This window comes from Passer domesticus, chromosome Z (assembly GCF_036417665.1).
Source record: "Passer domesticus isolate bPasDom1 chromosome Z, bPasDom1.hap1, whole genome shotgun sequence".
NCBI classification, from domain to species: Eukaryota; Metazoa; Chordata; class Aves; order Passeriformes; family Passeridae; genus Passer; species Passer domesticus.
In genome coordinates, this window is record NC_087512.1 from 822,720 (window position 1) to 848,043 (window position 25,324).

Consider the following 25,324-nt stretch of genomic DNA (forward strand, 5'->3'; position numbering starts at 1 on the left):
TGTTAGCTATCTGAGCCTCACACGAGTGTCTTCACATCTCAGAGCATTTCGTGGATTGCTTGTTAAAAGGGTAGAAATAATTGAACTAGGAGTAGTTAAATATGGGCCTTGCAGTACTAAATACAGCAGTTTCTCTTTTACAAATGTGAGCAGGGTGGTGAGGAAAGCAGAGGCTATCCTGTGCTGCACTATTTACAGATCTCCGTTTAAAAAGCTGCCGAGTTGGGTTAAATATAAGTATAGAACATTTCTCCCATATACAAACTCTTGTTAGCCGATTAATTATTAAGGTGCTCAGAAGTGTGGATGAAAACAGAAGGTACAGTAGATCAGTTGTGTCTTCATCTATTTACACACAGTTGCCTGCTGACAGCAGCATCCTGCACAGAAGCTGGGGGTGAAGAGGCCAGTTTTGAACCTCGTGCCACAGGAACTGCTGTTTTCTTCACGAGATCCTTGTCAGGAGGAAAGCCAGTAGTGCTTTGATTCCTTTTCCAGCAGCAGAGGTGGGTGGGAGCCCTTGCTGGGCCCGCGTGGCTGGTGGTGCAGTGTCACTCCGTGGGACACCCCGCTCCCAGCTCTCCTTGCTGGAATTCTGCTGGTCTCATGGCAGCTGTCCGAGGCAGGGCTGGCAGCAGCACCAGGTTGTTGCACTCAAGTGCATCCATGGGCCCTCCCAAGTGCTCGGAAAGCTCAGATCCCCGTGCATCCCCTGCTGCACCCCGTGCAGCCGAGGGAAGATTTTGGTGTGAGAAACCACAAACTTAGCAAAAATTTTGTCTTCTCCTCAGAAAAAAATAAAACAAATCCCCAACGGCCCATACTTTGTAGGTCAAATTTCTTCCCCATTAACATTGTCAGAGAGTTATTTTTTTGTCTGATGGCCAAACTCTACCTCTAGTTCCGTTCTGATGGCTGGCATCACTTTGTGCCATACCTGTACTCACACAGGTGCCTCAGAGGGGCTCAAAGTTTGGTGTTTTGGGAACCTGTCCAACCAGGAGGGCATCTGACCATACTGAAAATGTTAATTTTGTCCTTGTCATTTCAAGTTGCTATAGAAAAAGAAAGGAAAGGAAGTCTGTTTGACTACTGTTTGCAAACCTACCATGTACTGTCGTTTTTCCCCTCGTACATTTAAGTTTCAAACAGGTCCCAGAGATCGCAAGGCAAGATTGTTAAGGCAGTGTAAGAAACTCAGTATTTCATCCGCACCTCTCGATCCCCTTAGAAGCACTTCTAAGGCATCAAGGGGGGGCGTGTGGTTTGTGCTTGCCTTTCCCAAAAAGGCGTTTGGTACAGTGTGGAAGGGGATGCTCAGGGAAGCTGCACGGCCCTGGAAGGAGAGGGAGGCGCGGGGCGCTCACCACCGCTCCTTCTGGAACACCTCAGCCTGCACCATGTCCCCGGCGTGCTCCGAGATGCAGGCCCCGTTGATCTCGTTGAGCTTGTTGTCCGGGAGCTCCTCGGGCTTTGTGCAAAGTTTCAGCGCCCTGGAGATGAAGACGTCCAGGTCGAACTCGGGCTCGGTCTCGCCGCTGACCGCGGCGGGCTCCTTGCGGAGACGGCGAGGGGACGAGGGCAGGCTCCGCTCCTGCACCTCCGGCAGAGAGCTGGGGCACTCCAGCCCCACCTGCGTGCTCTTCACCCACTGGGCAATCTCCAGGAACAGGTTGGAAGGCTCCTCTTCCAGCGACAGCTCAGCTGCGGGCGCTATGGTGGCCCTTTTCCAGTGGGATAAATCCAGGATTAGCTTGGGCTCTGAGTAGTGGTGGGGCTTGCTGTCCCTCCACAGCAGCTTGTCCAGGTAGGAGGGCGACCCCACTTTGTAGTCGCACGATTTCCCGCAGTCGGCGTCAAAGACTCGGTCCATGGAGGAGTGGGACAGCTCCAGGAACCTCTCCGAGCTGCTCTGGGAGTATTTCCGCGGGTCGACCTGCGCCTCCTCCGCCGCGCCCTCGGAGCCCGCGCGCGGGTCCCGCTGCACCTCGTCCATCTCGTGGTGCTTGTCGTGCCTCCAGTCCAGGTCTGAGGAGAGGCTGATGTGGTACCTGCCAAAGACACGCTGCTGTGAGGCACGGGCAGCCCCAGCACTGCTGCTGGCCTTCTGCCCGCTGATTTCACCTTTCTGACAGCACAGATAGCCTGCTCCTCTGCCAAATTGTCAGGGGGGCAATAATTTTTATTTATCAAGGGCCTGAGATGCAGGAATGAAAGCCCAACAACCAAACCAAGTGGCCCTTTCCTTTAGATGTCGATCACCTCCCCTCCACTCGGGTTAAAACGTGAATAACATCATTAATACCCAATCTGCCCTTGCCCACAGACCTCGGTGAGCCCTTCCTGCTTGGTGACAGAACAGTAAAAGACATGAACTTCAAACTGGCAGAACCAGAGGACACAGACTCAAGCTGTGCCAAGGGAAATATAGGTTGGATATTAGGAAAAAGCTTTAATGGCAAGGGTGATAAAGTTCTGGAATGGCCCTGGGGAGGTGGTGCAGTCACCATCCCTGGGTGTGTTTAACAAAGCCTGGATGTGGCACTGGGGGCCAGGGTTTAGTTGAGGGGTTGGGGCTGGGTTGGATTTGATGATCTTGAAGGTCTCTTCCAGCCCAGTGATTCTGTGATTCTGTGATTCTGTGATTCTGTGATTCTGTGATTCTGTGGTTCTGTGAACAGCCCCACTGAGGCTGGCCATCACCAGTTTGTTCTGATGTCAAGGACCCAGAGCATTTCTGGAGGCTCACCTTGCTCAGTGGCAGCTCTCCAGCCGGGTGAAGTCCCTGACTTGCACCTTCCTGACAGCACCCAGGGCTCTCCAGTGACACCTGGTTCACCGGTTCCTAACTGAGCTGCCTGTAGAACACACTATCCCAGCTCCTGGGACCTGTCACAGCACCCAGCTGCTCCTCGGGTGTCCCTCAGCACAGGGCCACAGTCACCTGCTGTCCCCAAAGCAGCTGGCTGGTGCTGCAGAGCCACAGCCTGGTAGGGGATGTCCCCAGCCGGGGGCAGACAGCCCCACTCAGCCCCCTGTGTCACACCAAGGAAGCCAGCCCAGGGGAAGGTGACACGGCAGCCCCAGCAGCTGAGCTGCTGCTCTGGGGATACCCTGCAGGTAGATATCCTGCTTCCAGCCCTCCTCCCTGCCTGAGAGAGACCCAGTGGATCTGGAAGGTAAGGATATTTAACTGCTCTGCAGGGAGGAACAATGCTGCAGACATCCTCAGCCAGTTCATCCCCCACAGCCACAAGGAGCTCCACAGAAAACGGAACCTTTTTAATTCTTAGCTGCTTATTTTGTCCTGCCTGCTCCAGTGCTGGGACTGGCCCAGTGATGGGGTAATCACCTAGAATGTGGGAGACTCAGCTCAAGGCCTTGAGCTGTGCCAAACTTCCAGCAGGGCTTCCAGCAAACCACTTAAAGGTCAACACAATTCAGGATTTTTGACAAGGCCGCCAATCTGTGGCCTCTGGGGTTATGCACTTTGAAAAGTGGTGAATATAACACTCCAAATCAGGCCCTGTCCCCAAAAGGTACAAGAATTACATTATTTTGTACCTGTACTACAGGCACAGAGGGAAGGGCTGCAGGGCCACTTAAACCCACATGAAGACAAGCTAGGCTGTGAGTAAAACCAAGAGCAGAAAGGCACTCAGCGACCAGGGCGTGCAGGCTCAGCTTCTGGTCCCTGTGGAATCCAGGATGAGCCTCTGGGCAGCTTGGGCTGGAATTACAACATGGCAGGAAGAAGGAAAAGCAGGCATCTCCTGGGTCTGGAGCCCAGCCACCCCGAGGCTCACCAGCCCCGCAGGCAGGGTGTGCCCTGCAGCACGGTACCTGTCCCAGTTGGACATCTGGCTGTGGCTGGCCTCCATCAGCAGGATGTCATCGATCTCGTCCTCGATGCGGAACGGGTGCTGGGACACCGGCTCGTCCTCGGGGCACGAGTAGGGGCTCATGTAGGGGTGCTGCAGCCCCATCTCGGCCGTCAGCCGGTCCATCGGGTTAAACGTCAGGATCTTCTCCAGAAAATCGATAGCTGCCAGGCACAGACAGACAAGCTCAGCCACTCCTCAAAAGCAGGAGAGCTCCCTTGCCACGGCGAGCACCCCCAGCAAATCCCCCTGCAGCGGGGGGTGAGTTAAAGGCTGCCCCCAGGTGCACCCAAACCAGCTCAGGGGAGCTGTGAGCCTGCAGGGGAGCAGCCTGCAGCCCCCAGGTGTCATCTCCTGCAGCACAGCTGGGGAATGATGGTGAGAGCACCCTCACACCTGCAGGACAGCCAGGGTGGCACACACACCCCCAGGGCTGCAGCCCCGGAGCTCAGCACACAGCTGGCATCTCTCTCCCCCCAGCACAGAGCTGGCATCTCACCCCAAAACGGGCTCTGGAAGGCGCTGGGGTCTGCCTCCACACCCTCAGGTCCATTCAACAAGCACGCTGCGTTTCAGACAGCTGATTTCACCTCTTAGGCCCCACTGAAGTGGATTAGATTTGCTGCAACTTTTAAAAGCCTTTGGCGCGACTGATGCTATGAAGGTATTTTGCCCATTAATGTTTGAAGAATTCTGAGTGGCTAAAATGGTTTTAGAAAGACTGTGGTGCGTGAACTCTTTCTGTGATGACAGGGAATTTAGGTGCAATTAAACATAAATGTAGAGGGCTTGCTGTGATTTCTCTGATGAGTCCGTTTACTGAGGTTATGTGAAAAGGTAAAATCCTGTCACTGAAGTTGTTGCTTGTCCAGTTGATCCTTTCATGGGAAAGTCCCCTCGAGTTTAGGCAATAAAAATAGGAATGATGCCTTTCTTCAGATACAGCTTTGTATTGAAACCTCCAGGAACATCCCTGGAGGTGTAATTGTGTGGATGGGACAGCTTCTGTAGGGACAGAACCCCTCAGCAGGGAGGACAGCCACACCTGCTGCCCCAGAGCTTAAACATTAACCAATTTCTGACTGTCTCCCTGAGATTACCTCATGGCTTGCCTCATTAAGCAGGAAGGAATCAGCTGCTCCGTAAGGTCACAAGAACACATTACGGGTTATATATTGTGATGCAGACGGGCCAGCGAGGCAGGAAGACGACAATGAATCATGTACAGGGCACGGGTGACCTTTCCTGCTGCAGCCACAGCAGGGAATAAATCTGCTGCTGCTGCTGGCTGGGGGCTGGCACGGCCCCGGGTACCCCTGGCCCATGGATATTGTGTCACCAAGGCCAGGCACGGCACTTCTCACAAGGAAGAGTCACTCCAGAACGTGAGCCAAGCCTGGTCCTGACCTCTTCCCAAAAGCAGGTGGCCAGGCCTGGTTTAACCCTCAGAAGGAGCTCAGGAGGGCCCTGCTGGTGCTCCTGGCTGTAATGCCTCAGGAGCTGTTAGCGGAGGAGAAGCCTGTCCCTGGCTGTGCTGCACAGCTGTGCTCAGGCCAGAAGCAGGGAGCAGACAGGGCTTGGAAAGAGCCTCTGGGCTGAGCCCTCGCTCACAGCTCGGGGAGACACACGGGGAGCCAGGGGTGTACCTCCAAAGGGCCTGGGAAGTGTGCTTCACCCTTGGGAGCCACCTGCGGGCACGGCACAGCATCGTGAGAGCTGTCCTGCAGCAGGGCTCGGGGACAGGCCACTGTGAGGGGACAGCAGTGGGGACACCTGAGCCCAGCCGGGACCGCCAGGGACGTGCAGCCTTGTCCAGCCTCAGCCCCCGTGGCGCCCCAAGGAGAGAGCGCCGAGGACAGAAGCCCTGCTGGGCCAGTGGCCACCACGGTACCTTCACTGTCCACCTCGGGCAGCAGCTTGCGCAGCGGCTTCCGCACCTCCCACGTGCTGTTGATGAACATGGGCATCACCTTCAGCAGCTCCTCCTTGTCCTCCTGGTGGATGACGGGGATGGTCTCCAGGATCAGCTGCATCTGCTCCAGCTCGTGGCCCCCTGAGCGGGAAGAACGAGATGAGACATGGAGGTTAAACTGGGTATTGTCAGCTCCAGGGGTCCCCAGGCTCCCCCTTTAAAGGATGCCAAGATGAAAGGTGTGTTCTGACCAGCTCCCAGCAGCTGCTGGGCACCAAGTCGGGCTCTGGTGGTGACAACCCCACGGCTGCCATGTGCCATTTCAGTCCTTTTCCTTCAGGATGCATTAATCCATGCAACCCCGAGCTCTGCTCAGGGCTGGCTGCCTGTCAGTGAGAGGAGAGCAGCAGAGCCAAGCGCAGCACCCCGTTAGTGAGCACCATTCCCACTCTCCAGACTCTCGGGGATGCCACCAAGCGCTCCGTGGGGATTCCCAGCCTCCTGCGTGGGCAGAGCAGCCTGGCAGGAACGCGGAGCTGCGCCCTGGAATTCCTGCCTGCCAGGAGGGCTGGGTAGAAATGCTCTGTCCTCAGAGGCAGGGCCAGCACGGAGCAGCCTGGGGCAGCCAAAGCAGGGGGGAGTTTTGGGCTACCAAGCCCCTGCTGGCCCAGGGGTGGATCTCAGGCTGCTGCAATGGCGAGCAGCACCCACCCCATCCACGACAAGGAGAGTGAACCTCATCGATGGCCAGCAGGGAGGGAGGGGAGTGCCCCCCACAGGAGATGGGCTCTGCTTGCCCTGAGGCAACCCTGCTCCCGTGGAGGTCCCTGGTGTCTGCAGGGGCTGCCCTCCACAGCCCAGAGCTCCCTGTGGGTCAGCACGAGTTTTCCAGACTCACACCATGGAGCTCGTTGGAAGCCAGGGCACAGGGAGTGTTCCTCTGCCTGCCCTGAGGGGTCCCGACCCCCAGGGAAGCACTGCCTTTAAGCTTTGCCCACAGAGAGGGCTTCCCAGCCTTTGGGATGGACTGGAGTCCACACGTCTGTGAAACACAGTCGAGAATAGTGTAGCTTGTCACAGGGCGAGAAATGCAGAGTTTTGGGTTTTTAGTGTAAAGGTAGATAGGAGGTAAGATGGAGGATCTTGGGCATTGTCTGAGCTTCCTCTTCTTCTTCTTCTTCTTCTTCTTCTTCTTCTTCTTCTTCTTCTTCTTCTTCTTCTTCTTCTTCTTCTTCTTCTTCTTCTTTCTTCTTCTTCTTCTTCTCCTTCTTCTTCTTCTTCTTCTTCTCCTTCTTTTTCTTCTTCTTCTCCTTCTTCTCCTTCTCCTTCTCCTTCTTCTTCTTCATCCATTTCTGCAGTGCTGGTGGCACAGAGGGATTGGCTGTGGGAAGTGCAGTGCGTTGTGTCCTCAGTGCAGAGGTTACGTGGACAGACAAAGGATTAGTTATTGGTAGAAAGGTAGAAATAAAGTACATTTTAAGAGTTAATTGGATAAAACAGCTTTAAAAGACCTTGAAACTGTACATCTTGTGACCATTTTGCTGTCTGGTGCAGACAGCATGCCAAGTTTCTGATAAGATGACAATAAACAGCAACCTGAAGACCGAAAAAAGTCCCGTGTGTCTCTCAGTCCTGGCACAGAACTGTTAAAAGGAGGTTTCCCCCCATCAGGGGAGCTCAGGGGCCCAAAGAGAGCAACACAGAGAGCGCTGACCCCCAGCACAGCCCCCTTGGGCAAGGGTGGGGACGATGAGAGATGTTGGCAAACTCTTCTCCCTTCCTGGCTGGGCCACTCCAGCAAAGTGTGGTGGCCACTCTCAGGGCAGAGCTGTGGCACAGCAGTGAGCTCAGGCAGCCCCACAGTGGTGCTGACAGAGCCCAGCTGGCCACCAGCACCACACTCAGCCACTCAATCAACGAGACAGAGCAACAGGAAAAGCAGAGAAGACAGAGGGAGAGACGCCCTTCCCATATCAATCCTGGGCAGATTAATTCCCTTTCCTACAGAAGAACTAATTTTAGGCCACTCAGAGATTCACAGCGTGGCTCCAGGGGAAACTAAAGATATCTACCAGGAAATGAACACCTTGTTAGCCTGGCTAATTCCCCAGCTGTGATCAAAATTATAGGGTGATAAAAGTCACAAAGCCTTTGTGGCTTTTCCCTCAGTGCAGCCCCAGCCACTGCTCACTGAAGATACCTGGCAGCCAAGAGACACCGTGTTTAGTCACACAAAGAAGCTGCTAATGCAGTGCTGGAAGCCTTGAATTACGGCTCTCAAGAAACCCCATTCTCTTCCATTATCCGCTATTTATGGAATTCCCAGGGCCCTTTTTCTGAAGGTATTAACTCCTGAAAAGGAGAACACGGACCGGTGGCAGAATAAACGCGGCAGGCTGTTGTTACCCAGGGGGAGAATGAGGAGCTCTGCAGCACGTCTTGGAAAACAGAACCTTCTCCAGGCTTGCAGCCAAGCCCCAGGGAAGAACCCAAGTCCTAGGAGCAAGCCCTGATCCCACGGGAAAAGCCCCTGTGCCATCTCTAGCTCTTGGTCACAGCCTCACTGCGAACCCCATGCAGATCTGCAAGGACAGATCTCTCTTCCTTTTTTCTCTTTTCTCCTTTTCCCCATTTACTCCTGCTTCCACTGCTGCTGCTTTCGGTGGAAAAGACACATGCAGCCTGCAGCTGCTCAGGCACGGACACTCTTCCCTGTTTTCTGTGCTGCTGGGGAGCTCTCCCAAGGCCTGCCAGCCAGGTTCCAGCTGCTGAGGATGCGCTGCACCCCGTGAGCTGTGGGACAGCCAGGTTGGCTGTGGCCCCCCAGGGCTCTGCCAAACCCAAAGCACCCAGGGAGGGGGCCCTGGGAGGGGCTGGGGTCCCTTTTGGCTGCACACCCAGTAATCCATGTGGGAGAATGGAAGCAGTGAGTGACATCTACAAATAACCAATCACCTTCATTTACCTGCCTTGCTTAAGCACCCCAGATGGACTACTGAGTTAATTATATTGATTTATGCTGAGCACTCAATTTAAACTGCACTCTCAAGAAACCACTCACCCAGGGCAAGGGGCTGCTGCAGGCTGGAGCCTTTCTCTGAACTACTCTGCTGTCATTTCCCTGGCACCCAGGGCTGGCTGGCACCCAGGGCTCTGGGACGGTGTCACCTGCACCTCTGGGAAGGTGTCACCCTGCAGGGAGGGAGGCTGCAGCTGGCTGGGGAAAAGCTCCTTCTCCCAAGCAAAGAGGAGAAGAGCAGCAGCTCTGTGAATTCATTCATGTTGCTGTGCAGGTGTTTGTGAGTTTTAGCTGCTCTGGGATTTACCCTCCTCCTCTCTGGAGAGCAGCAGATGAAAGGCACCACGGGCACCCTGCCTGCTGCCAGGCTCCTGCCCTGGCCCTGCTCTACCTGCTGGCACAGGAGGAGGCCAGGAAAAGGGGGCAGCGGCCAGAACCTCCCATGACAATGACATATTTTCAAAGCTACCCAAAAGGAGCTGACATTTTGAGCTTGGCTTTGATCCCCACCCACTAACCAAGCACGCTGCCAGCACCTGGGGATTATTAAGTGATTTCACTGGGCTGGAAGGCAGAGAACGAGGGATGCTCGCAGCGTGTGCCTGGCTGAGCCCAGCCTGTGGTGTGCCAAACCCCACCTCTGATCACCAAATCACCTCAAATCACCTCTGGTCTCCACCTGCTGAGGGCTCAGGAGCCAGCCTGGGGATGCTCCTGTGTGGAATGGGGCAGCTCACCCAGGCAGAGGACAGATAATCCCATCCCAGGGCTACTTCTGCCCCTGCCTCACCACGAAATGAGCTTAAAGCACCACCCTGGATACCTCAGTGGGATCCACAAAGAGCAAAAAGAAACCCAAGCTGGGGCTGAGAGAGGGGTCAAGCACAATGTGAAAAGCCAAAAAAGCTTGGGAGCTGTGCTGGTGGCCAGGAGAGCTCAACAGGCAGCTCTTGTTTTGCTGTTTGATGTGAGGAATAAGTACAGAGACTGCAGCATCTCCCTGCACATGCATGTGCAGATGCCCCTGCTCCTAGAACATTTCCCAAGGAAACACCAGGAGCAGACAGGTTAAACACACAGTTTTCAAAGCTGAAACCCCTGGACTGGAAAGCTTTGGTGAAACTGGGGAAGAAGATAAGGAAGGAAAGGGAGGCAGTTTTTTAATGATCTCTTCATAAGGGTACTGACTGATTATCTTAAAGCTTTCACAAAAGAAATATGGAAGCTGCAAGCAGGAGTGGGGAGGCAGCAACAGAGCAGCTGCAGCCAAGTCTGTGGAGCTCAGCAGTGCGCTGAGATATCTGTGAGGGAAACCTCCTCCATTATTAACGGGTCTGGTTATTTATTTACACAGCTCTGCAAACAGCTGCTCAGCAAAGGCGTTAAACCTGGTCATCCAGAGCCCTGCCAGCACGGACAGACAGCCCAGGGGAGCTCTGGGCTGCAAGGGGAGCAGCTCCTGCAGCAGGCAGAGGGCAGCTGCTCCCTCCCTCAGCCCATGGCTCCGTGTCCCAGCTTGGGAGGCACAGCTCTGCTCCCGACACAGCATCTTTGGGGCCCCATTAAATACATGTTTTCTTCTCAATAACGTCAGAGCTGAGCTTCAAATGCTGCATTGATAACTCCTTGCTGGGCTTTTGTTGTCTTTTCTTGCACTTCACATTTACAGCTGCAATTTGTGCTTAGAGGTAAATCCTAAAAATGGGTGGCGGCATTCAGATGTCTTCCCTCAAAGGAAAGAAATAACTTGGAGACATCAATCATGATCCAAAACCCATGGCAGAGAGCACAAACCTGCTGGAACAGGGCACCAGTGTCTCCTCTCCCCACACAGGGGAATTCCCTCTGCCGGGCTAGAAAGCCTCGGAATTGGGCAGCAAGGAAGGAGGGAGGAAAAAAGTGAATGAACAGGAGACAGAAACCTACCAGCAAAGAGCATCCTCCCGGTGAGCATCTCGGCCAGGATGCAGCCAGCTGCCCACATGTCGATGGCTTTGGTGTAGTTGTTGGGCGACAGGAGCAGGCGGGGGGAGCGGTACCACTTCGTCACCAGGCCTTCAGAGAGGTACCCCTGGAACAGCAGGGACAGGGCTCAGCACGGGGACAGGCAGCAGAGCTCCTCCATCCTGAGCAGAGAGGGCTCAGCACAGGGACAGGCAGCAGAGCTCCTCCATGCTGAGCAGAGAGGGCTCAGCACAGGGACAGGCAGCAGAGCTCCTCCATGCTGAGCAGAGACAGGGCTCAGCACAGGGACAGGCAGCAGAGCTCCTCCATCCTGAGCAGAGAGGGCTCAGCACAGGGACAGGCAGCAGAGCTCCTCCATGCTGAGCAGGGACAGGGCTCAGCACAGGGACAGGCAGCAGAGCTCCTCCATGCTGAGCAGGGACAGGGCTCAGCACAGGGACAGGCAGCAGAGCTCCTCCAACCTCAGCAGGGACAGGGCTCAGCACAGGGACAGGCAGCAGAGCTCCTCCATCCTGAGCAGAGAGGGCTCAGCACAGGGACAGGCAGCAGAGCTCCTCCATGCTGAGCAGAGAGGGCTCAGCACAGGGACAGGCAGCAGAGCTCCTCCATGCTGAGCAGAGAGGGCTCAGCACAGGGACAGGCAGCAGAGCTCCTCCATGCTGAGCAGGGACAGGGCTCAGCACGGGGACAGGCAGCAGAGCTCCTCCATCCTGAGCAGAGAGGGCTCAGCACAGGGACAGGCAGCAGAGCTCCTCCATCCTGAGCAGGGACAGGGCTCAGCACAGGGACAGGCAGCAGAGCTCCTCCAGCCGCCCCCGGTCCCTCCCCGCTGCAGCCCCTCCGCAGGGAATCCTGCCCCCGTGCCTGTGCTGCTCCCGGGCCGGCTGGGGCTGGCTGCCCCGCGGGAAGCAGGGACCCGGGGCACACCAGTGGGGACAGAGGCACCTCGGGGCTCCAGCACGCAGGGCACTGGCTGCTTGTCACCATGGTACTGCAGCACCGCCTGCACAGGACAGATGGCTTCGGCAGCGCAGACCTGCGGATCACACCTGCCCGAGTCATTCCAGGTCACCCCTGGAGGATGCATCCCACAAATCCCAATCCCCTTCACATGAGACATTGTCCAGGAAAACAAAAGGGTCAGGGAGGATTGCTGGCAGAGCACAGAAGGAAAACCTCCTGTACCAGCAGCTGCCTTATGGGGAGCAGAACTGTCCAGGGCTCTCAGCCAAGACTCCTAAAACATGATCCCATGGGATAACTGGGAAAGCCCTTAAGGGGAGCACCTAGCTGATGCAGGGATGGGAAACCCTGTTCTTCCTGCACTGAGCCTGAGCCTTGCCCAACAAATCACCTCCCTCCCTTGTCACAGGCTGCTGTGGATCTGGCATGGCGAGGGCAGCCCCAGTGCCACTGTGCTGTGAGGATGATGAGGGCAGCCCCAGTGCCTCTGTGCTGTGAGGATGATGAGGGCAGCCCCAGTGCCTCTGTGCTGTGAGGATGATGAGGGCAGCCCCAGTGCCACTGTGCTGTGAGGATGATGAGGGCAGCCCCAGTGCCTCTGTGCTGTGAGGATGATGAGGGCAGCCCCAGTGCCTCTGTGCTGTGAGCATGGTGAGGGCAGCTCCTCAGCCCCAGTCCCACTCTGCTGGCACTGAGGATGGTGAGGGCAGCTCCTCAGCCCCAGTGCCACTGTGCTGGATGTGGGGATGGTGTTTGGGATGTTTCACCTTATTCCACAGGAGACACTCCCAGCAGCACTCATGGGACAAAAGCCACCCCCTCTCTGAAGCAGGACCCTCCTACTCCTGAGCCCGCCCTGGGGATTTGTCACCAGAGCCAGGTGCTCACAGTCCTGCTGGAGCCAGGACGTGTGTCCCAGCCTGGAAATAACCCTGGCACCTGCAGGGACCCCTCACTGCCACACCGGGGCTGGGCATGGATGGTTATTGCACCGGGATAACATTGGAATATTCATAAGCAGCCTTTTCTATATTAAATATAACACATTAACAGAAGGAGGTAGATTGAAATGCAGCAGGAGCAGCAAAATAAAATTAAATTATAAAGCCGAATTGCATTTAAATGCCACAAAGCATTTGGAGAACGTAAAAATGCAATGACAGCATGAACACAGTTCACATAAAAGCCTATTTGAAAACTCCATCCCTACTGATTTAGTTCCAGAGACCGTTTTCAGCTGCACTCTGCCTGGAGTTGTGCTGCACAGCATTTCCTGGGGTGCTGTAGGATGCATCTCTCCACCTAAACACGAGAGCAGTGCACCACCACAAACACCACGAGGCTGATCACACTCCTCTTCCCCCAGCGCAGGTTTTCGTGCCAATTCCCAAATGTGCGAGTCATCAAGCTTTTAATCATAAAGGGCTTGCTTTTAAAAGAACATTTTAATTTTGGCCTTCTCATGGTAAGTTGTAATGCAGACTGATTAGCTAAGAAGTTTCCTTTAATGCTGTTATATTTTTGCTAATGCTGCTCAGTCAGAAACAGCAAAAAAACCCCCAGGCATCATCAGATCAAACCACCACCTCTCAGCTGCTGCAATTATTTTCAACAACGGAGATGCTGGAATTTATTGGAGAATCCCAAGAAAATAAACTCTGAGGGCAGTAATCCAGGGCAATTCTTAGCTGGAACCATTTCTTCCCTCTCCCAGGGAAGGAGTGCCATCCTCCTTGTGGATTTAACACTGCTCATGTGTTTCTCCTCTCTGACAGCAAGGAGATCTGAGTTCTCGGGGGTGTCTGCACCATGCAAGATGCATGAGCAATACGCTGCAAATATCTCAAAGTCACAACAAGCCAAACGTTTTCCTCCCCTCACTCCTCAGAGAAAACTCCCTGCAAAAACTCGCCAAATGGACACATCTTTGACCTTCCTGCTGCCACGCGAGGCTCCTGGTGGTGGCTAATTAATGCTGTGATTAATGCTCCCCCTCGCCCTGGCTCTGACCCCACCACTGAGGACTCACCTCGTGGACCCCACAACCGAGGATCCCACCTTGTGGACCCACCACTGAGGATCCCACCTCATGGACCCGCCACTCAGGACCCCGCCATTGCCTTCCGGGGCATTCCACACTGGGCTCTGCGTTATCCCTCCTCTTCCTCGGGGTGGAATACAGGGAGGAGCGGTTGGAGGTTTGGGAATGGAGACTTTTCCGACCTGGCTGGAGGTCCTGCCGTGGGCAGCACAGCCTCGAGCAGCAGATACAGCCCCGGCACCTTCCCCCGGATAAAACCTGGGCTAGATCCCTGTTTCCAGAGAACGCCGAGCTCCTGCCCTGCTGCCTGCAGGAAGTAACTGCAGTCCTGTGGACCAAGAGGTTCCAGGGAGAAATGGCACCGCAGCTTTGGGATCCAGGATCCCTATCCCGGGATGAGGTCACTGCATGGACAGGACCCACCCTCACCTGGGCTGGGCACGGACTCAGCCCCGAGCTGCGGGGCCAGGCTGGGAGCCCAGGCACTCCTGGCCATCACCTGAGCAAGGCAGGGCTCCAGGCTAGGATTTCACCTTTTTGTAGATTCAACCAGACAGAAAGTGCGAGAGCCAAAGTGTATTAATTAGTTCTAATGAAGATGGAACATACATCTTTGTGACAATATTCTGTGGATTCAGCACAGCCCTTTCTGCACTGAAGAATCTCTTTAAGAAACAACATAATGGAGTTAATTGAAAAACAGAAGTAGTTTCGAGTCTAAGACCTTCCACGCTATTTTTTTTTCCCCCTGTGATTTTCAAGTATCATTTTCCTGCTTCTCCTCTTGTCCTCCTGCCTGTGTGTCAACAGCTCAGGCAATCTATAAAGGTGATGAATTCACTACAGGTAGGATAAGCATCAAGTCGTATCAAACAGCACAGCAAGGGGAGTGGAAAGCAAAGAGAAATGGATGCTTTTTCAAATTCCTTACACAACACGTATTTTGCGTTTTGCTTGTAAACACCAGAAGGGGAAACAATTCCGGGCAGGTGCTGCTGCATCCCGGTGTCGCCCTGGCGACAGCACACTGAACCTGCCCTCCGTGGGTGCTGAGGGAGTCTGGCACACCCCGGCAGCACACGGGGAGCACTGAGCTGCTCCGAGACCAACACCATCCACCCCCAGGGCTCCTCCCCGGAGCCGGAGGGATCCAGGGGCCGTGGGAGTGCAGGATCCACCTCCTGCAAACCGAGCAGCCCCCACGCCGCAGCACAAGGCTTCTGCCAGGTGTGCCCCACACCAGAATCCACCTTCCTCCAGCCGAGAGGCCGCAGAGGGGCAGACCAGGTGCTCTCAAACTGGAGATCCATCAGGATCCAAGCACAGCCTGTGTATCCGTGCAGCCAGCCACAAACACGGTCAGGATTTCTGCTGCTGCACTCGTGGGAGCCGGATCAGCTCCTGGTGCAGATGGGGGGCTCAAAATAGCAACAAGCCCAAGCTTTTGGAATAATCCTGGAGCAGCAGCAAGCTCCTGCCTCTTCACAGCAGGGTTTTTAACCTCATTTTATAAAATGCAGGTCGGGCGGTTCTAGGAGGGGCTGTGGGAGACGCCAGGTTTGCGGGAACGCTGCTCCACAGGAGGACAGCAGATGGGCTGCTGTGCTGGCCCCGGCAGCGTGACAGCTCTGGTTTTGGGAGGGCAGAGGGCGTTCATCTCAGGAGTACAGATGATCAGTGGTGTTCTCGGAGGCCAGGGCAGAACAAACGCCCTGGGGTCACAGCAGGGAGGTCAGCACCAGCTGCATGGGCGGCTGCCACGGGCTGGACACGGAGGGTGGTCCTGGCCACAGGAGCACGCAGCCCCACACCTTCATCTCCCCTGAACTCCTCCTCACCGCCACCCCACTGGGAATTCTGTCATTTCATGGGTGGACTGGAAGCGATTATGCGTGTGCTGGACAGCAAGTACGGAACTAAAGGAGGACTTCAAAGCTTTGAAGATGGTGTGTGAAGTATTTACCACAACAACTCCCCCTAAAAGGGCTGACACATCTCCATGGGGTGGAGTTTCTGCCAATTAATCGTGTAATGAATGCTGCCAACAGGAAAGGGAGAGCAGGTGCTCTGGGAACGCCGTGCTGACGTCTCCAGGAGAGCTGGAGCTTGGAGACAACAGCTTTGGAGCATGCGGAAGGGACAATCTGTCTTGCACAAGACAGGGAGGGTAAGGATTGTTTTGGTTCATGGACGTGTCACCCAGGGAAGACATTCAGTGAGCCTCTGTGTCCCTGTCAGCAGAAATCTCCCATCCTTCCCAGACAGGACCATCCCGTGCTCTGCCCAGTGCTGGGGGAGCCAACTCACCACGCGGGGTGCACGGCTGGGGATGAGCCCGGCCTACAAAACATTCATTACTGTACACTCCAGACATCCGTGGCGTTCGTGCCATCCGATATTTAGTGCCTGACTGCGCTGTCTCCCTGCTCCCGCACAAGCTGAGGGTGCTCGGGGAGGAGAGCACCTCCCTTCCACAGCTCTGCCCTCCCAGACCCGGAACAGAGGGATCAGAGCTCTCCTGCGGAGCCCAGGGCGTTTATCCAGGCAGGGAGAGTGGGGATGGATGGATGGATGATGGATGGATGGAGGGAGGGATGGATGGATGGATGGATGGATGGATGGATGGATGGATGGATGGATGGATGGATGGATGATGGATGGATGGATGGATGGATGATGGATGGATGATGGATGGATGGATGGATGATGGATGGATGGATGGAGGGATGGATGGATGGATGGATGGATGGATGGATGGATGGATGGATGATGGATGGATGATGGATGGATGGATGGATGGATGGATGGATGGATGGATGGATGATGGATGGATGGATGGATGGATGGATGGATGGATGGATGGATGGATGATGGATGATGGATGGATGGATGATGGATGGATGGATGATGGATGGATGATGGATGGATGGATGGATGGATGGATGGATGGATGATGGATTGATGGATGGATGGATGGATGATTGATGGATGGATGGATGGATGATTGATGGATGGATGATGGATGGATGATGGATGGATGGATGATGGATGGATGATGGATGGATGGATGGATGATGGATGGATGGAAGGATGGATGATGGATGGATGGATGATGGATGGATGGATGATGGATGGATGGAAGGATGGATGATGGATGGATGGATGATGGATGGATGGATGATGGATGGATGGATGGATGGATGATGGATGGATGGATGGATGGATGGATGGATGGATGGATGGATGATGGATGGATGGATGGATGGATGATGGATGGATGGATGGAGGGATGATGGATGGATGGATGGATGATGGATGGATGGATGGATGGATGGATGGATGGATGGATGATGGATGGATGGATGGATGGATGATGGATGGATGGATGGATGGATGGATGGATGATGGATGGATGGATGATGGATGGATGGATGGATGGATGGATGGATGGATGGATGGATGATGGATGGATGATGGATGGATGATGGATGGATGGATGATGGATGGATGATGGATGGATGGATGGATGGATGGATGATGGATGATGGATGGATGGATGGATGGATGATGGATGATGGATGGATGGATGGATGGATGATGGATGATGAATGGATGATGGATGGATGGATGATGAATAATGGATGATGGATGGATGATGGATGGATCCATGGATGGATGGATGGATGGATGGATGGATGGATGATGGATCCATGGATGGATGGGTTGGAGATGGGCAGCAGGCCCAGGAGCCTCTGCGGACAGACTGGCAGGTACAGGATCATCGGGGCAGGCAGGGCCCCACAGACAGAGGGAGCATTCCAGAGGATTCCGGTGGGGAAGGTGGGATGAATGCATTCCCCAAGGGGATGAAGGGTTGTGAGCAAGAAATGCCCAGCTTTGCCTGTCCTGCACAAGGATAAGGACCTTGTGGAGGCTGGGAATGCTCCTTTCTTCACCTCCAACCGCCCTTTGCTCACCATTTGGGCACCGAGGTGCAGCGCCAAGTTTTCAAACCACAAACAGCAGCAGCCAAGGAGAAACCGTGATAATGTGGAGATGCTCCAGAGGGATAAACTCCCAGGGATAAAGGGAGCATGGTGGAAAAGAGAGGAGCCTGCACAGCTGGGTGCTGAGAGCTTTGGGGAAGAGACAGGATGAGAGAGAGACGTGGATGAACAGGATCAGCTCCTGAAGGTTCTCTCCTGCTACACCTGCTACTGTGTGCCCTAAAGAAATGTCTGCAAGTACCCGAGCCTAGAACCTCACCAGTCCGAAGCAGGGCTAAACTTGTCAGCCTGGGCAGCCTGGGAAGGTGCAGACTGAGATCTGGATGTGGCCCTGGCAGCTGGAAGTCCCTGCTGTTTGCTCTGGAGACATTTCCGACAAAGAGATGTCCCCATGCTGCTCTTACCGCATGGAGAAAGGTATGAGCAGCAAAACCAGCCAAACAGTGGGAGAGACAGAGCCAAAGCTGCTCTGCTTCGCAGCTGGGGCAGCCAGCTCCTCACTGTGCCTCAGGGCATCCCCCAGGGATGGGCAGCTCTCCCCTTTCTCCCCTTCCCACCACGTTATCCCAGCTCAGCATGCCCCAGGCTGGGCAGCTCTCTCCTTCCCACCACGTTATCCCAGCTCAGCATCCCCCAGAGCAGGGGAGCCCTCCCCTTCCCACCACGTTATCCCAGCTCAGCATCCCCCAGGGCTGGGCAGCTCTCTCCTTCCCACCACGTTATCCCAGCTCAGCATCCCCCAGGGATGAGCAGCCCTCCCCTTCCACCACGTTATCCCAATTCAGCATCCCCCAGAGCTGGGGAGCTCTCCCCTTCCCACCACGTTATCCCAACTCAGCGTTTGGCTGATCAAAGTCACACAAACAAGACATCTTGCCAGGCAAGGGCTATTATTCAGGTGGGATGTGTACTCCAAGCTGTGTTTAAAATTCTGCTCACAATCCAGCGTGGTTCATATTTGCCATTTTAACACTCAGCAGGATGCTTTGGGGTTTGAGAAACATCAGGTCAGAAGAGATGTGACCTTTGAGACAAATAACACCACAACCTGCAATCGTTTGTGTTAGCAGAGCCCAGCCATTAGTGTAAGCGAATTCCAGACACAAAACATGCCACGAGAAAAAAATCCATGCACTCAAGATGTCACACAGCAAAGGCTCTCAGGAAACCATGAGGACAGAGGTGCAGCTGGTTTAGACAGAGGTTTGGATCTGCAGGGTCTTTGGGGTAATTAATTGCCCAAAGGCTGCAGGATTTTATCTGCTCCTGGGCTGGCAGCACCAGCTCTGTGCTCTGAGGGTCCCTGCTCTGCTAAAGTGGGCATTTATTAAAGGCCCTCAATAGCTACACCTTGGGCAGTCAAAGCCTCCCAGAGGCCTCACCCAAGGTGGATGATGGTCATGATATTTTCACACAATTGTAAGTTTTGTCTATTTACGTATCAGGGGTTAATCCTTCAATTACAGCTTCAGGTAATGAAGTAACACACTCCCAGTTTGCTCCCCACAATTTATTTTTGTTTATACTTTTTGGGGCCTGAGGCTGTAAGGTATCCTTGGATCTCAGGCCTAGAGGGACTGTTCTTCCTGCTCAAAATGTGAAGATAGTATCCAACACTTTATATGGAGTTTAGAGCTATGCATTAAAGCAGTATACAGAATCTGAAAAATACAAAAGCTAAAATGCTAGGGCATCGGGGGTCCCCAGGGTGGAGTCCCCGCAGCCTCAGACTCGGGATGCTCCTCTGCTCTGCCTCCTGCTGCTGCCTCCTGCCAGAGCACAGGGCTCATCAATCTGAGCGTGCCTTGCAGGAGAGCAGGGCTTGAAAGAGAAACAGGGAAAGGAATTGATTTCTCTGAGCCATCTCTGAAGTGCTGGACATCAAAGGCAGGGCTGACCCACACCCCATCCTGCTGTAGCCCTGGCAGACCCAGCCCTGCTGCTGCCTGACAAGATCTGCTGCTGCCATGATCCCGAGCAGCATCCAGCTTTCTCTGCACACTCAGATGGGATTTTCTGCACTGATGCTCCAGCCTTCCACCCCATGAGGAGCTGGAGATGCTCGTGCAGTGGCTTCTGGCAGAGTTAAACCCCAACATGAAGCTGCAGCCCTTGACAGCTCCTTCCACTGCACTGGCTGTGATTGAGGCAACAGAGAATTGCTTAGAAATAACAATAATTCTGCAGCAGACACGAAGAGGTGACTCCTACCCTGATCCCCCAGTCCCTGACAAAACGATGTCCTTAAATCAGAGACTTTCTGTGTTCATGTAGCCTGCCTTGTTTGCAGGGGTTTTCTCTGGGACTTACCTGACTTTAAACAAACAAATCACACGTCTGAAGAGCTGGGAGCCTCTTCCTGAGCTGGGCCATAAATAATGAGTGAGGAAGGGAGCACAGAAAGGGCAGGCAGAGTGACAGGGACCCGTGCTTGCTTCCTGCAGCCTCATTCCTTTTCCCCAGGCTCTGTTTCTCCCCACAGCCCAGACTGATATCCAGAATAAATCAGCTCAGGATCATGAGATTGTCTTTTTGTCATCCTCTGCTGCTTCCCTTCCCAGAGCAAGGGACGGGAACGCACTGGTAAGTGCTAAGTGCATTTAAACCTGTTAAATCTGTTGTACAACAACAGACCCATGGGGGACCCCAGCCTCGCCCACGGACACTAGAAATCAGATTCTATCTCATCTCACAACACCAAACAGTGGCTTTAACCAGAAGCCAGCTGCAGGCCACACCGTGGCTTTGTGCTCTCACAGGAACACGTGGAGCCTGATGGAGCCTCCGCCACATTCCTCCACTGCTCAAGGGCTCCAGCCTGGAAGGCAACCTGCACTTCACATCTGCAGCTCTGCTCAGGATCCATTAGCATCAGGACTGTGTGTTACAGAGCCTTCTCACCCATTATCCCTCCCTCCCTCCCTCCCACGCTGCCTGCCCGCTGTCAGCACTGCAGGCTGCCCCGGCCACTCACGCTATTGTTCCTCCATGACACACCGAGTGCCAAACAGCAAAGGACTTCATGTGTCATTTGGATCCCGACCTCAGATGAAAGGGTTTGGCTGAACCTCAAAGACCCACTCCTCTCCCCCTATGTTAAATGAATGCAATTCAAATGAAATTGGGTTTTTAAGAAGCTGGTTGGCACCGAAGTGAGGACAAAGCCCAGCAGAGTGGGTGTGGACATGCCAGGTCCCCTCTCCATGTGGTTCCAACAGCTTGTGCTTTTTAACAGCAGCAGAGCAAGAAACACAGAGCTTAGTCATTTGAATAAAGCAAGCAAACACACGCCTCCCCACAGTCCACTGCTGAGACAGAGCAAAATACCTGAGTGTGTGTTTGATACACGCAATATAAAGCAATGCAAGGCAGCTGAAGGGCTCTCAAACCCTTCCCGTGCCCTCTTTGCAGAGCCCTGGGGACTCTGGCAGAGCTCAGCGCATGGGCTGTGCCCAGAAAACATGGCAGAACAGACTGGACAGGGCTCTGAGCAATCCCACCTAGTAGAAGGTGTCTGTGCTCATTGCTGGGGGGTTGGACTGAACGAGCTTTAAATGTCCCTTCTCACCCAAAACGTGAATCCCTGGACACGGGATTGGGGAATCATGGACTGGGGCAGAGCGGCTACCAGCAGCAATCACCCAGCAGGGTGAGAAAGAGAAACAGGGAAAGGAATTGCTGCCCAAAGAGGCTCCAGGAGCAGTTCCCCTGGAAGATCCCAGCCACATCACCCACACACTGGCCGCCTCCTGCGCTGCCTACCTTGTGCGAGTAGTGCTGGTCCACGATCCTGGCCAGGCCGAAGTCGCCGATCTTCAGCACCAGGTCCTCCGTGCTGATGAAGATGTTGGCTGGCTTGAGGTCGCGGTGCAGCACGTTGGCCGAGTGGATGTACTTGAGCCCGCGCAGCAGCTGGTACATGAAGAGCTTGGCGTGCTCCTCGGCCAGCTTGCCCTGCTCCAGCAGCCGCGCCAGGTCCGTCTCCATGTACTCCTGCACGATGTACACCACGTTGAACTTGAAGAAGTCCCCGCGCAGGTGGGCGCCCTTGGGGCCCAGCACCTCGTAGACCTTGACGATGTTCTCGTGCTCGAGGCGGCGGATGATCTTGATCTCGCGGAAGGCGTGCTTCACGCTGCGTGCATCACCCAGGGTCAGCTTCTTCACGGCCACCTTGCGGCAGCTGCGGCTGTCCAGCGCCGACAGCACCAGCCCGTTGGCCCCGAAGCCCAGCGGGCGGAAGTTGACGAAGCGGCAGCCCAGGTCGTAGCCGTACATGCTGGCCAGGCAGTCGCACTTCTCTGCCATGGCGCTCTGCCCGCTCCTCCGCGCTCGTCACTGGGAAAGCCGGGAATGCGCCAGGGCCTCCAGGTCAGAAAGGCAGCTGGAGATCAGGGCCCTCATTATTACGCACAGGTGCCCAGGGAGGGGGCTCGCTCTGAGCCCGGCGCTTCAAGATGACAGAGGGTGAAAATAAATCTGAGGACACACGCAGAGAGAGAAATAAAATGTTTTAAACTGGGTGAGAAATCAATGGACTTTCTAAGGAGAGTAGAGAAATGCAGCCTGGAGATCTCTATCAGAGGAGAGAGGAGAGAGGAGAGAGGAGAGAGGAGAGAGGAGAGAGGAGAGAGGAGAGAGGAGAGGAGAGGAGAGGAGAGGAGAGGAGAGGAGAGGAGAGGAGAGGAGAGGAGAGGAGAGAAGAGAAGAGAAGAGAAGAGAAGAGAAGAGAAGAGAAGAGAAGAGAAGAGAAGAGAAGAGAAGAGAAGAGAAGAGAAGAGAAGAGAAGAGAAGAGAAGAGAAGAGAAGAGAAGAGAAGAGAAGAGAAGAGAAGAGAAGAGAAGAGAAGAGAAGAGAAGAGAAGAGAAGAGAAGAGAAGAGAAGAGAAGAGAGGAGATCCATTTGATGCCCGTGCCTTGCCCATATCACAGCTTGCTGAAGGCTGACCATGAGCTAAACTGTGACCTTTCAGAGGATCATCAGTCATCCCCTCCCAAGGCATGCAACACCACCAGCATTTTTCAGCTGCTTAATTTTCCCTTTTTCATTTGTAATATGCAGAGAATCTCTGTGTCATCTGTAACTCTTCCTTTCCCCTTCTTTCCCCTTTGTTGGCTTTTTTTTTTATCTTTTTTTAAATTTTCTTGAAAACATTGCGGAGCAATTTGCAGTGTGTGTCACAGAGTGTGTCACGTCAGTGACTGCCCATGTAAACCACATGGTAAAACCATCACAGAAATGAGGGTGCAAACCCTCCCTGCCGGGCAGCTGAGAGAGCCACGGAGCTTTCCAGGGTATAACAACCAGAGCTGCTCAGGCAAGCGAGGCTTTTTTTGCAGAAAGCCTTCAGAAGTGCGTGTGAGGATGTGACACCCCCCGAACTCAGGTCCCACAGCAAATGCCAGCAGCAGCCCCAGGATGCCATCCTGGGTTCTCTGGGATGACAGCTGGACAGGTAAATATGCACATATTTACACATGAAGGACACAAAGTTTGTTTTCTGCCCCAGGGAGGAGCTGTATGTGGTGCGTGTGGACCCCAGAGGAGCTGGGTGAGCAGCGGCAGCAGGCTGAGCCGTCTCTGGAGCCCAGCCCCAGATCCCAGAGCTCTGTGCCTTGCGCTGTGCCAACAGCTCCCCGAGCTGCCCAGGAGCCTCTCACCGAGCTGCAGAGCTTGGGAAGGAGTCTGCTGGCACCAGACCCTCGCCTCTGCGGGCAAACACCAACACCTGCTGGGGACAGGGGTGCACACAGCCACAGGATCCCGGTTCTCGGGGATCTTCCTGACTGAATGTCCTTGTCTGGTGGTGGGTGACCCTGCAGAGGTGGCCATGGGCAAGGGACCACTTCTCACAGCTGCTCCAGCTGGGAAAAGACAGCTCAAGACCCTCAGGGCACTCCAATTTTCCCACTGTGGTTTTCACATCACCTGGAAACAGAATGGACCAAAAGGTCTGAAGCAGGAGCAGCAGCTGGGCTTCTCCTCCCAGATGATCAGCACAGGTTCTCAGCGCACCAACACATCTCCCTGCAGCTCTTTGTGAGCCTAGAGGAGCAAGGACACCTCTCCTGCCTGAGCCTGGCCCCCACCCTGCTCCCAAACACCCCTGATGCCTTGCTGCACCCCATTTCCATCCTTGTGCCACCCCCGAGGGTCCTTCCGGGCTGGGGGACCTGTGGGACCACCCGGCTGCACAGGGGCTGTGATGTGACCTTGCACAGGGAGGTCCCGGGTTACCCTCTGGGCCCCGTGCTGCCCAGAGGAGGAACATTGAAATATAAATAAAATAAAATAAAATAAAATAAAATAAAATAAAATAAAATAAAATAAAATAAAATAAAATAAAATAAAATAAAATAAAATAAAATAAAATAAAATAAAATAAAATAAAATAAAAATGAAATAATTATATAGAATAACAAAATAAAACAAGCAAATTAAAATAAAATAATAATTAAAATGAAATAAAAATATAAAATATAAATAAAATAATGAAAATGAAATAATATAAAATAAATAAAGTAAAATAAGACAATAATTAAAACGAAATAATAATATAGAATAATAAAATAAAATAAAACAAAATAATATAAGTAAATTAAAATAAAATAATAATTAAAGTGAAATAATAATATTATAAAATAAAATAAAATAATAACTTAAATGAAATAATAATATAAAATAATAAATAAAATAAAATAAAATAACAATAATTAAAATGAAATAAGAATATAGAATAATAAAATAAAATAAAACAAAATAAAACAAGTAAATTAAAATAAAATAATAATTAAAATGAAATAATAAATAAATAAAATATAAAATAAAATAAAATAAAATAAAATAAAATAAAATAAAATAAAATAAAATAAAATAAAATAAAATAAAATAAAATAAAACAACTGTGGATCTGCTCCTGTTGTGTTCTTCAAGCCAGAGCAATGGCTCTGTTAGAGCCCCTGATCACCAGAGCTGCTCCATTAACCTGGCACAGGGTTCACAGCCTGGTCCTGTGCCCTGTGCACCCCAGGCAGTGCTGCTGGGACCCTCCTGCTCCCCGGCAGAAGTTACCAGGAACAACAAAATAGCAGGGAAAATATTAAACGCTGAGCAATGGCCCGTTGCTGAGGGTGGATGAGAAAGGCGGCGCTCCAGGGCAGCAGCGATTTGGGGAGGGAGCCAGCTGCCAGCTGAAATGAAGGCACACGGAGAGGATGTAGGCAGGGCAGGGATACCCTCGGAGGAGCATCTGCCAGCAGCTCCCGAGCTGTTTGGCAAGCACTGCCTGCTCCTCCAGTCGGGAAGCAAAAATAATTACAGCCTCTTTTCAATCCAGCAATTATCTAATGCTGGCTTTTGCACGCAAGGACTGAGCAGAGAAAGCTGCTGGTGCAGCCAGCAGAGAGGTGCCCTGGTCCAGGCAGACCAGGGGGACAAAACCAGGCGGGGAACAGGGGGAGAAAGGGGACAGGGAGGTGGATGAACCCCAAGGCTCTGCCAGGAAAGAGCAGGAAGGTGCCCCAGCTGTGAGGCATG

At 53.4% G+C, this 25,324-nt stretch overlaps 1 protein-coding gene across 1 annotated transcript in view; it reads right to left on the reverse strand.

Moving 5' to 3' along the window:
• Nucleotides 1-820: 820 nt before the first annotated feature.
• Nucleotides 821-25,324, reverse strand: part of MAPK4 (mitogen-activated protein kinase 4) — a 58,276-nt gene continuing 33,772 nt past the window's right edge. The window contains exons 2-6 of the mRNA XM_064403755.1: nucleotides 21,551-22,267; nucleotides 10,739-10,883; nucleotides 5,773-5,934; nucleotides 3,844-4,045; nucleotides 821-2,051 (exon numbers count right to left, since the gene is read on the reverse strand). Coding sequence (XP_064259825.1) covers nucleotides 1,364-2,051; nucleotides 3,844-4,045; nucleotides 5,773-5,934; nucleotides 10,739-10,883; nucleotides 21,551-22,096 — 1,743 coding nt within the window. The 5' untranslated portion in view covers nucleotides 22,097-22,267 and the 3' untranslated portion in view covers nucleotides 821-1,363. The remainder of the gene's footprint in view (nucleotides 2,052-3,843; nucleotides 4,046-5,772; nucleotides 5,935-10,738; nucleotides 10,884-21,550; nucleotides 22,268-25,324) is intronic.